At 42.3% G+C, this 13,543-nt stretch overlaps 1 protein-coding gene across 1 annotated transcript; it reads left to right on the top strand.

The window, feature by feature from the left end:
- Nucleotides 1-554: 554 nt before the first annotated feature.
- LOC115457947 (olfactory receptor 472-like) lies at nucleotides 555-1,130 on the top strand. Its single transcript, XM_030187663.1, has one exon. It carries the CDS (start codon nucleotides 555-557, stop codon nucleotides 1,128-1,130), a length of 576 nt encoding a protein of 191 aa, XP_030043523.1.
- The last annotated feature ends 12,413 nt before the right edge of the window (nucleotides 1,131-13,543 follow it).

Genomic DNA, 13,543 nt, shown 5'->3' with positions numbered 1-13,543 from the left:
TTCCAGAATCCCAAAGAATAGCGAGATTCCATGCAGAATCGCAGAGTAGCAATATTGTACCTGGCAGAAACCCAAATAGTAGCAACATCCATGTACATCCCAAGAATACTGAATGTATATTTCAAAATAGGCATTATTCATTCATCTGCAATATTTCTTTCTTTCTTTTTTGTATATAAATACAGATCATGAACACAGAAACCATAAAGGGAGAGAATAAGACATCAGCCACAGGATTCATCATTCTGGGATTCTTTAACCAAACTCAACACCGTGTCTTCATTTACACAATAGTTGTACCATCCTACGTCATCTCTATTCTGGGAAATGTTGGGTTCTTAATATTAATGTTCTCTGACCATCATCTCCACAAACCCATGTACTTCTTCCTCAGCAACTTGTCCTTTGTAGATATTTGGAACACCACAGTCACTGTCTCTACGTTGCTACAAAGCCTTTTAAAGGGGAAGACCTTTATTTCATTTTCTTCATGTATGACACAGCTTTACCTGTTCACAATTGCTTTAAGTACAGAATTCTGGCTTCTCACAGTCATGGCTTATGATCGTTTTGCAGCAATATGTAAACCTCTACATTACCCTCTCCTCATGAACAAAAGGAATTGCGTTTTACTTGCAGCTTCTTCCTGGATAACCACCATTGTTGATACGATTGCTGTAGTAAATGTTATATCCCATTACTCTTTCTGTGGCTCCAATGAGATTAACCATTTCTTCTGTGACCCCAATGCACTGCTAAAACTGTCCTGCAGTGATATCAAGAACTTTGAAATAATAGTACTTACTGAAGGAGTTTTTATGGGTGTTGCCCCATTTCTATTAACCCTGTTATCCTACATATTTATCATTGTCGCCATCCTGAAAATCCGTTCTTCTGAAGGGAGAAACAAAGCCTTCTCTACCTGCTCCTCCCACTTAACCATTGTTCTTATTTTCTATGGTACTGTAACAGTCGTCTACATGAGCCCAAGCTCAATGTTTACACCAGAGCAAGATAAAATATTTGCCCTTCTATACACGGTATTCATTCCCATGCTAAACCCCTTAATTTATAGCATGAGAAATAAGGAAGTAAAAAATGCCCTGAGAAATCTCATCTTTAGAAAATAACATTAAAGGAAAGAAGACATTATCATTGTCATCTTAAATTCAACAGCATTTAAGTATTTTTTCTTTTCATGGCGATTCCTGTTACTCAGTAAAAACAGTTACAAAGTTTATAAAATTCTAGGCTTTCTTTGTATCATTTCTTGTTTGTCTGTCTGTTAGTTTGTTTGGTGGTTGTTTTTGTTATTTTAATCATTGAGCAAGATGAGGGCAAATAGATACTAGGGAAGGACAGCCAGAACCTTTTCAAGTCATTCTTTTTTGTTTTTAGGTCCAGAACGAATGCTATTATGAGTGCACAGTCTTCTTAAAGAGTGCACTCATTCCTGGTAGCACGTGCATGTGTGCACCATTGGGAAAGAGCTCGCATTCTTTGGAGGGAATTCAATAAACGGTGGTGAAACTTGGCACCAAAAAATTCAGTGTGAAGCGCTATTGTTTAAAAGATATGCACTTTATATAGAATAGTGTTCAGAATAGATTGGGTCACCATATATAGAATCCAGGAGTTTGCACATTGTTCACACTTTTTAATAAAACTGTGCCCTCTTTGCACGTCATGCACACTCTTAAAGAGTGTGTCCTATTATTAGCAAACAACATTTCATTGGAAATGACAACTATCCCTACCATTTGATTTATTCATTTTGACATATACCCTACATTAAACTATATATTCCTGAGTCCCAGCATTGAACATCTGGGGACAGTTTAGCACATGGCTGTGAGAAACTCAAAAGCCACTTACCACTGTGGGCTGAATATTGGGCGGATCGTGTATTACCCATGGAAATGCTTTTAAAACTTCCCTCCATCTATAAAAATGTTCTCTTTGTAAAGCTGGATCCACATGACGAAATGAGCTTCTATAAAATTATCCTCGGGATTCTATATATGGTACATGGAGACACACGTGTAGATTTGTGCGTGCATCTAATCTATGCATGCCCTTCAATGGCCAATAATGACCAATTATCAAAACTAATTGGCCATAATTCTAATTTACACGGGCACTTGATGAAGTGTATTCTGTAAAGCGGCGTATGCAAATTCCAACATGTGCAGCCAAATAGGAGGCATGGTCATGTGAGGACTGTGGGCGTGCCGGGTTTATCAATCATATCGATACGTGTGTTCACAGAATTTGGGTCAGAATGCGTAGATTGAGGCACACGCATTTAAACCAGCTGTTCACTGGCATAAATGAATGCATCTTAATTTAAGTGTGTCCACTTGGCACAGGTGTATTCTATATAATGCATCTGAATTTAGGCACGTCTTATAGAAGATACTTTGGCGTGTTAATCGGGTGCGCCTAAATTGAGTGGCATGCATTTACACCAACTTTTCACTGGTGTAAATGGATGCGTCTAAATTATACCATATCTGAATTTAGGCACGTCTTATAGATTACTCCTTGGCGTCTCTATCAGGCATGCCTAGATTCTAGGCACTATGTAAAGAATCTAGCCCTGTGTACCTGGCCCTTCTTCCTCCCTCTCTGCTCTGTTCTTCTGCTTTCACTTCTGTCTGCTATGTTATTAGGGTCCAAGAAAGCAAAGGGGCAGACGGTCTGCAAACTCCAAGATGAAAAATCAACAAAGCAGACTATGATGAAAAAATGTAATGTATTAATAGATATTAAAAATTCTATACAGTACAGCCCGACACAGGCCGTGTTTCGCCCAGAATCATGAGAGTGTCCGACATATCTTATGTCAGTACATTTTTCTGGTTTATTTGGTTGAGCTGTTTATTTCAATATATATACTAGAAGATTCTCAACTGCGGTCTTCAGTACATTTGGTTTAATCAAATCTACCATATTTTGACAGTAGAGGATCATTGTGTAGCCTCTGAAGCAGCCCTGCTGGGCGAAACATGGCCTGTGTCGGGCTGTACTGTATATAATTTTTAATATCTATTAATAAATTACCATTTTTTCATCACGATCTGCTTTGTTGATTTTCCTGCTATGTTATTAAGCCTGTTTGGTTTCTAACGGTAGGATTCCTCTTTCCTGTCATATTATCTAGTTCCTTTCCCCTCTTTGCTGATTTTTAGATTGTAAACTGTTTTGATCTGCAAGCTAGCAAAAGTGGTGTTGAAAATGTAAATAAATAAATAAATATACAGGATCCACATGCAGGAGGTCTAGACATATTTTTTTTAATAAAATAATTATGTAAATGCATACAGTACACACCCATTTACATCTTTTTTTTGACCAGGTATAAATTTATGCTACAGCATTGTGTGCAGTGGGCAATGATTCTGGGAAACTATTATCGAAAAGAACTCAGGTACCACTGTTGCCTTTATAAACTAGACGTAATCAGTTCTCTTTCTTATTTCTTCTTATAAAATCAAGCTCATGCCATCGTAAATATTTTTTTACCTGATCAAATGCAAAGGCTCATCAAAACCTCAATAACAAGAAAAACAAATTAGACAAACTTTTAAGCAAGCAATGAAAATTATTCTTTGAGTTCTTGTGTCTACGATGACCCTCATTCCCAAACCATCATGTCCCAGAAGTGTTGATTACCTTTATAATCTGGCTAATTCCAACTCCAGACATTATCAAGGAAGAAGCAACTGTGTACGGCTTTCGATTATGCCGATTTGTGTGACCCTGGGAGAAGGACACCCATCTCCTGATTTGTGTCGAAAGATGGGGGCCCTTTCTTTTCAAAATAAGCCTCATAGTCTCTCATATACTCAAGTCAGTTTATATCTGGTTCAGTGAAAAAGTCACTTTTGGATTCTCAGAAGCAGTGTCATCTCATATATATCTTATATTTCAACTGCTATCACATTAGCGGATGGATGTTTTCAATCGTCATCAGTCTCACATTTTTTTCAAAAGTCTATTTAGCTTTTTATATCTTTTAAAGTTCACAATATATAGTCATTAAAAATAAACATGGCACTTCACTTTCCAAACGGACTCACTATCAATAACATGGCCAGTGTTTCGGAGCGTTCCTCAAGGTATCGGTCCATACATATTGCATAGTAACATAGTAGATGACGGCAGAAAAAGACCTGCACGGTCCATCCAGTCTGCCCAACAAGACAAACTCATATGTGCTACTATTTGTGTATATCTTACCTTGATTTGTACCTGTCTTATTCAGGGCACAGACCATACAAGTCTGCGCAGCAGTACTTCCCGCCTCCCAACCACCAGTCCCGCCTCCCATCACCGGCTCTGGCACAGACCATATAAGTCTGCCCTCCACTATCCTAGCCTCCCAACCACCAACCCCTCTTCCCCCCCACCTGCTCCGCCACCCAATTTTGGCTAAGCTTCTGAGGATCCATTCCTTCTGCACAGGATTCCTTTATGCATATCCCACGCATGTTTGAATTCCGTTACCGTTTTCATCTCCACCACCTCCCGCGGGAGGGCATTCCAAGCATTCACCACCCTCTCTGTGAAAAAATACTTCCTGACATCTTTCCTGAGGCTGCCCCCCTTCAACCTCATTTTATGTCCTCTCGTTCTACCGCCTTCCCATCTCCGGAAAAAATTTGTTTGCGGATTAATACCTTTCAAATATTTGAATGTCTGTATCATATCACCCCTGTTCCTCCTTTCCTCCAGGGTATACATGTTCAGGTCAGCAAGTCTCTCCTCATACGTCTTGGAACGCAAATCCCGTACCATTCTCGCAGCTTTTCTTTGCACCGCTTCCATTTTTTTTTAACATCCTTCGCAAGGTATGGCCTCCAAAACTGAACACAATACTCCAGGTGGGGCCTGACCAACGACTTGTACAGGGGCATCAACACTTCCTTTCTTCTGCTGATCACACCTCTCTCTATACAGCCTAGCAACCTTCTCGCTACAGCCACCGCCTTGTCACACTGTTTCGTCGCCTTCAGATCCTCGGATACTATCACCCCATGATCCCTCTCCCCCTCAGTACCTATCAGACTCTCACCGCCTAACACATAAGTCTCTTTTGGGTTTCTACTCCTTAAGTGCATCACTTTGCATTTCTTCGCATTGAATTTTAATTGCCATACCTTAGACCATTCTTCTAGCTTCCTCAGATCCTTTTTCATGCTTTCCACTCCCTCCCGGGTGTTCACTCTGTTTCAAATGTTAGTATCATCCGCAAATAGGCAAACTTTACCTTCTAACCCTACGGCAATGTCACTAACAAATATATTAGAAACGCTTCTTTGTCGACTGCCTCTGTAGAGTCCATTTCGAAAGCCAAGTACCATGTTTTTTTTAATGACTATATATTGCAAAGTTTAAACGATATGAAAGCAAAATAGACTTCTGAAAACATTTGAAAAAATGTATATATTGATGTCTATAATGCTTGATGTGGTCATTCTGTGGATTCTGGTTTTCCACAAAGCTTATGTTAAAACATTTTTAAACAAAACAAACAAATATCAAGATCCAGAAATAAGAGAGGAAATGAACCAAAGTGAATACTTTTGGTCTGGACACTCCTTTGAAGGTGGAGGCCTAGTATTCAAAAGAGTTTAACCGGGCAAGAGACCTGCTTATTTTCGAAGGAGAAGGCCGGCCACATAAGTACATAAATACATAAGTGCATAAGCACTGTCACGCTGGGAAAAGACCAAAGGTCCATCAAGCCCAGCTCTCTGTCTCCGACAGCAGCCACTCCAGGCCCCAAGAACCTGGCAAAACCCCCAAATTTAATAACGATCAATGGACTTTTCCTTCAGGAATCTATCCAGACCCCCTTTAAATTTAGCAAGGCCTGTTGCCGTCACTACCGTCTCTGGCAATGAGTTCCAGAGTCTAACTTACGCGCTGAGTAAAGAAAAACTTTCTCCGATTTGTTTTAAACCTACCACTTCTAATTTCATCTTGTGTCCCCTGGTTCTATTATTGTTAGAAAGCGTAAACAAATGCTTCACATCTGTCCACTCTACCCCACTCATTATTTGTAGACCTCTATCATATCACCCCTTTTCTCCAGGTTAAAGAGTCCTAGCCGTCTTAACCTCTCCTCATAGGGTAGTCGTCCCATCCCTTTTATCATTTTTGTTGCCCTTCTCTGCACCTTCTCCAATTCCTTTATATCTTTTTTGAGATAAGGCAACCAGAACTGAACACAATACTCCAGGTGCGGTCGCACCATGGAGCAATATAACGGCATTATAACATCTTCATGCTTGCTTTCCATCCCTTTTCTGTTCAACTTCTTAGCCGCCGCAGCACATTGAGCTGCAGATTCCAACGTCCTATCCACGATGACTCCCAGATCTCTTTCTTGGTCTGTAACTCCTAAAGTGGAACCTTGCATGACATAGCTGTAATTCGGGTTCCTCCTTCCCACAAGCATCACTTTGCACTTGTCAACGTTGAACTTCATCTGCCATCTGGACGCCCAATCCCCCAGTCTCATGAGGTCTTCTTGTAATCTTTCACACTCCTCCTGCGATGAAACGACCCTGGATAACTTTTTGTCATCTGTGAATTTAATTACCTCACTAGTTACTCCCATCCCAAGGTCATTTATAAATATGTTAAAAAGCAGCAGTCCCAGCACAGCCCCCAGAGGGACCCCACTAACTACCCTTCTCCATTGAGAATAATGACCATTCAACCCTACTCTCTGCTTCCTATCTTTTAACCAGCTCTTAATCCATAATAGTACACTGCCTCCGATCCCATGACTCTCCAGTTTCCTTTGGAGTCTTCCATGAGGCACTTGTTAATCGCCTTCTGAAAATCTAGATATACAATATCCACCAGCTCCCCTTTGTCCACATGTTTGTTCACCCCCTCAAAAAAATGCGGTAGATTTGTGAGGCAAGACTTCCCTTCACTAATCTGTGCTGACTTTGTCGCAGTAGCCCATGCTTTTGTATGTGCTCTGTAATTTTATTCTTAATAATAGCCTCCACCGTTTTTCCCAGCACCGACGTCAGACTCACCGGTCTATAATTTCCCGGATCTCCACTGGAACTCTTTTTAAAAATCGGTGTTACATTGGCCACCCTCCAATCTTCCGGTACCACACCTGATTTTAGGGATAAATTGCATATTACTACCAGTAGCTCCACAAGCTCATTTTTCAGCTCTATTAACACTCTGGAAGTTGGCCGGCCTTCTCATAATGGCGGCCAAATCGGCATAATCGAAAACAGATTTTGGCCGGCTTCAACTGCTTTCCATCGCAGTGCCGGCCAAAGATCAAGGGGGTATTTCGGCAGTATACTGAAGGTGGGATGGGGGCGTGGTTAAGAGATGGCTGGCTTCGGCCGATAATGGAAAAAAGAAAGCCGGCTCTAACGAGCACTTGTCCGGCTTTACTTGATCCATTTATTTTTAGGACCAAGCCTTAAAAAAGTGCCCCAACTGACCAGATGACCACCAGAGGGAATCATGGATCACCTCCCCTTACTCCCCCAGTAGTCACCAACCCCCTTCACCCCCCAAAAAATAATATATATATAAACATTTTTCTGCCAGCCTCTATGCCAGCCTCAAATGTCATACCCAGTTCCATCACAGCATTATGCAGGTCCCTGGAGCTATTTTTAGTGGGTACTGCAGTGCACATCAGACAGGTGGACCCAGGCCCATCCCCCCCTACCTGTTAAACTTGTGGTGGTAAATGGGAGCACTCAAAAACCCACACAAAACCCACTGTACCCACATGTAGATGCCACCTGTTACCCTTTAAGGGCTATGGTAGTGTTCTACAGTTGTGGGTAGTGGGTTTGGGGGGACAAAGCACACAAGGTAAGGGAGCTATACACCTGGGATCAATTTGTGAAGTCCACTGCAGTGCCCCCTAGGGTGCCCGGTTGATGTCCTGGCATGTGAGGGAGACCACTGCACTATAAATTCTGGCTCCTCCCACGACCAAATGGCTTGGATTTGGCCGGGTTTGTGATGGCCACCATTAATTTCCATTATCGGCGACAACCAATGGCGGCCATCTCCAACGCCGGCGATCTCTAAGTGCGGCCAAATGTTGACATTTGGCCGGCCCTGACCGTATTACCAAAATGAAAGATGGCCGGCCATCTTGTTTCGATAATACTGTTGGTTCTGCCCCTTCCTGGGGCTGACCCCGGAGATGGTTGCCCATATAGATGGCCGGCCCCGTTCGATTATGCCCCTCAGAGTCTCCTATCTGTTTAAAATCTACTGAGTGACACGGCACATGATACTTAGGGGCACTTAACCAGTTAATGCCACTGAATATCGTTGCTAACCAGCCATCTCTTAACTGGTTCGGTTAGGGGAAGGCCGGGGTTTAGCATAGGCAAAGCACCTACTTAACCGGTTATCGGTAATTAACCACCTATAGGGGCCCTTTCACTAAGATGCACTAAAAAGTGTTCTGCACTATTTTTAGCACATGGGTTTCCTGCATGCTGAGGCCACTTTTAGTGCAGTTGTAAAATGGCTGTAATTTTCCATTAATGGCAATGCACTAATTTCTCAATTAGCGTGGGAGCAATTACTGCCATCTATTCTGGAGGCAGTAGGGGCTCCCACGTTAATCCTGCACTAATCGATCAGTATGCACTAATGACCCTGTGCAGGGTGCACTTACACTCATGCCTCTGTACTAAAAAAATAAGGGGTGGGGAAAAGGGCCCTGCAATAGCGGTGGGGGCTGATTTTCCCATGCAGCAGGTCCCTTTTTACCACAGCTGGTAAAATGCTTCAAAAATGGGCACACAGTAAGATAATTCTTACTGCAAGGCCATGCGATGGGGAGCTCTTACCACCAGCCATTGAGATGGCAGTAAGGGCTCCCACAGTAACCTAGTGGTAACTGGGCAGTGCATGGTGCTACCCTATTACCACCAGGTTAGTGCCATACTAGGGAAAAAATGTCCCAGAGCACCAGAAATGGTGCACGCTCCAGCCAGAACTGCTGCCGGCGGCCATTTTGGGCCAGTGGTAGTTCCAAGTTGGGTTTACCACTACTTTGTTAAATACTGCTTAAACTATATTTTTTTAACGAGTGGGAAGCACACACCAATTCTAAAACTATCGCAGGATGCCTGAGTAAGTCTTGCAGTAGAGGTTTTTTAACCTTTGATAAAGATATGCTAGTGCTTACTGCAGCTTAGTAAAAGGATCCCAAAGTTTAAACACACTAAAGTTAACCGGACACCAATCTGAACATCTTCCAGGAGATTAACTTCCAGGAGATTGCTGATACTCAGCTATTCAATGTGGGAAGTCGCTTACCATCATGGGCTGAATATTGGGCGAATCGTGTATTACCCATGGAAATGCTTTTAAAGAGTATCCTCCATCTATAAAAATTTACTGTGTGTAAATGTAGAAATGAGCTTTTATAAAATTATGTACCCGTATATCTGATCTGCTTGTAGGAGATCTAGACAGCATAGTTTTGATGGAAGAGAGGTATTGTTATTATATGAACATATTTTTCATACCATCTCAGATTTGTTTACCTGATCAAATGCAAAGGGTCATCAAAACCTCATTAACAAGAAAAACTTGTAAGCCAGCAATGGAAACGTTATTGGCTATTCTTTGAGTTCTTGTGTCTGTGATGACCCTCGTTCCCAAACCATCATGTCCCAGAAGCTTTGACCATCTTTATAATCTGGCTAATTCCAACTCCAGACATTATTAAGGAAGAAGCAACTGTGTGCGACAACTGAACATCGCAAGTCAGTTCACACTATTTTGCTTTTTTTTGTTCTTAAAGCCATGCACTTGGATTTCATTTAGTTCCACAGCTCAAGGTCTAAGAAATGCTAAGGTGAAATTCACTTTTGTGTATGTCTTATTGATGGTGAGTGGAACAAACAATATGGACATGAGGTCACATCAACTGGTAAGTATGAATATTTATTTCTCAATGATAGAAAATTGTGTTCGGTGACATTACATATATAGACCTCATAAAATAGAGGAATCCCAAAGAATGTACACATAGATGTATTTATAAGCATGCTTATCTGTGGTCAGTATTGAGCGAATTACAAATCATTACAGGATTCACTAGGAATGAAATGCAAGGGTTTATATTTCATGATCTTGAGCCATTGTTGTAACCATATCTAAGATTGTGATTTTCAACATGATTTTTTTTTTACCATAATATAAAATGCATTTTCTCTAAGAGTATTTTTTTTCTGTGGAAGAGTGGCCTAGTGGTTAGGGTGGTGGACTTTGGTCCTGGATAACTGAGGAACTGAGTTTGATTCCCACTTCAGGCACAGGCAGCTCCTTGTGACTTTGGGCAAGTCACTTAACCCTCCATTGCCCCATGTAAGCCGCATTGAGCCTGCCATGAGTGGGAAGTGCAGGGTACAAATGTAACAAAAATAAAATAGATACTATTGGAGATTCTACATGGAATGTTGCTACTATTGAGATTCTGTTGCTACTATTGGAGATTCTACATGGAATGTTGCTACTATTGGAGATTCTACATGGAATGTTGCTACTATTGAGATTCTGTTGCTACTATTGGAGATTCTACATGGAATGTTGCTATTCCACTAGCAACATTCCATGTAGAAGGCTGCGCAGGCTTCTGTTTCTGTGAGTCTGACGTCCTGCACGTACGTGCAGGACGTCAGACTCACAGAAGCAGAAGCCTGCGTGGCCACATGGGTGATCTGCAAGGGCCGATTTCTTCATGGAATGTTGCTAGTGGAATAGCAACATTCCATGTAGAATCTCAAATAGTAGCAACAGTGGAGGAGTGGCCTAGTGGTTAGGGTGGTGGACTTTGGTCCTGGGGAACTGAGGAACTGAGTTTGATTCCCACTTCAGGCACAGGCAGCTCCTTGTGACTCTGGGCAAGTCACTTAACCCTCCATTGCCCCATGTAAGCCGCATTGAGCCTGCCATGAGTGGGAAAGCGCGGGGTACAAATGTAATAAAAAAAATAAAAATAAAATGAAAGTTAAAAATGAGTGACTGAAATTCTTGAACCTTTTGGTAAAACCGTTTAAACCTGTATCCATCTGGACCATGAAATGAGTTTCTTTCTGCCCATTTCCATGTCAGAAGAATCGTCCCTTCAAGTTATCATCTGCTTAACTGAGTTAATATCAAAATCTGACTTGTTGAATGTTTGACAAGATCTGTCTCACGTTTTTCTAACTCTTCAGACAATGAAATCTGGAAACTTTCTCATTATTTCAGAAACCAGATCAGCTGCTCATTACATACCACAGAAATGATACAGGAATTGGTCTAAAGAGAACTTCCAGCTCATTAATAAATACTTTTCAATGTTGTAAAATAAACCAAAAACAGGAATCTCAGCTGATGATTTTGAGTGAGATTTCCAGTGCAAGGTATCTTATTTTTTATTTGTGCAGTTAAAAATCATAAATCAAGCAAAACACTTAAAATAGTAATCCAGACAATTACACATATACCCAAAAAGAAAATAAAACAACTGAATTACTATCTAGTCCACAATATAGGATTAATTTTACTAGAGGGAAATGTTTGAGTGTGGAAGTCTGGTTCATGCAACATTTATTCTGTTTATATCTAAAGTTTCCTGACTGATTTGCAGAGCTATTGCGTTAACATGTAGGCATAGACTAGTTGTTAGAGTCGGAAGTTCAGAACCAAGGAAACCTGAGTTCAAATCCTACTACAACTCCTTGGGATCTGAGGCAAGTCACTTAGGGCTCCTTTTACCAAACTGCGGTATCATCGGTGCATGTTTTTGACGCGCCAAGTCCCCCTTTTACCACAGCAGGTAAAAGGCTGGTTCTGGTTTTTAAAAAGAAATGACTATGTGGTAAGTGAACCATTTGCCGCATGTCCATTTCCAGGTAACCCGACGGTAACCGGGCAGTGCATATCGCTGCCCTATTACCGCTGGATAAGCTCCAGCAGTACAAAAACAGCATCTATTTTTGTAGCACTGGAAATGGCATGCGCTGGAGTTAGGAACTACTGCCAGGCTCCTGAGATAGACCGGCAGTAGTTCTGGATTGGCGCCCCTTAGGGGGGAAGTTATTAACATGGGCTACTGATACTCTTAACTAGGGCTTATTGTATAAAATAGTACGTCTTAACGGTAGCTCATGTTCAAACTCCTCTTACTGACCTTTAAATGCATCCACTCTATGACCCCTCGTTACCTCTCCTCTCTCATTTCTCCCTACATTCCTCCCCGTGAACTCCGCTCTCTGAGCAAGTCTCTCTTGTCGTCCCCCTTCTCCTCCACCGTTAACTCCAGACTTCGTTCCTTTTATCTTACTGCACCTTATGCCTGGAACCGTCTTCCCGAACCCATACGTCTAGCTCCATCTCTACCTGTTTTTAAATCTATGCTGAAGGCTCACCTTTTCACTGCTGCCTTTGGCTCCTAGCCGCTACTCATTTGCCCTCCTCCTCCCCTGTTCCTCTTTACCCTGTAATTCCCTTGCCCGTAATGTCTTGTCCGTCTGTTTTACCTAGATTGTAAGCTCTTTGAGCAGGGACTGTCTCTTTATGTCAAGTGTTCAGCGCTGCGTACGTCTGGTAGCGCTATATAAATGCTATTAGTAGTAGTAGTATAACTGCACTTTTAGCTTTCTTTTGCCTCGGGGATAAACTCGGGACCCTTTTACTAAGGTGTGTAGGTGCCTATGCGCATCCAACGTGCATCATTTTGGAACTACCACCCGGCTACCACGAGCCCAGGGTGGCAATTCCATTTTTTACGCGTATCCAATACATGCGGCAGAAAAGATTTTGTATTTTCTATTATGTGGCGCTAACCAGGGGGTAATCGGCAGTGTGCGCACACTGATGATTACCTGGTTAACGTGTGAGACCTTACTGCTAAGTCAATGGGTGGCAGTAGAGTCTCAGGTCCAAAATGGACGCACGCCAATTTTTATTTTGCTGCACGTCCATTTTCAGCCCACCAAAATGGCCTTTTTTGCAGGTGGGCTGAAAAATGGACCTGCGCGCGTCCAATACACGTACCTACAACAGCGCAGGCCATTTCTCAGTGCACCTTAGTAAAAGGACCCCTTAGATGGTAAAGTCTCCAGGGTCAGAGAAATGCCTACTTTACTCAAATACAATTGCCTTTGCCTACTACTAGAAGTTGTGAGCTAAATCCACTCCAAATCTCTCTATATAAAACGCACTTCCAACGTTCTATTGAAGCCTCCACAAGTCCCAACGTTCTAAATCCATGGTGGTGTAGATCAAAGTTTGCCCATGAGTGTTTGCCCCGCCCTCGCATCAAACGTGCTGACGTCTAAGGCGGAGTAATGGCACTCAACCAATCGCATCTCTCCGTCCTCGACGTCATCACGTTTGATGCGAGGGTGGGGCAGACATCGATCTACACCACTACGAGCCAGGCAGGGGGAGGAGTAGGGAAACACACCTACGAATCAGCTCTCTGTGCCCCCCTCGGTGCAACACCCATGCCCCTCCGCGCCGG

Source organism: Microcaecilia unicolor, chromosome 14 (genome assembly GCF_901765095.1).
Source record: "Microcaecilia unicolor chromosome 14, aMicUni1.1, whole genome shotgun sequence".
Taxonomy (NCBI): Eukaryota; Metazoa; Chordata; class Amphibia; order Gymnophiona; family Siphonopidae; genus Microcaecilia; species Microcaecilia unicolor.
The sequence above is the reverse complement of the archived record's forward strand: the minus strand, read 5'-3'. Positions and strand labels throughout refer to the sequence as shown.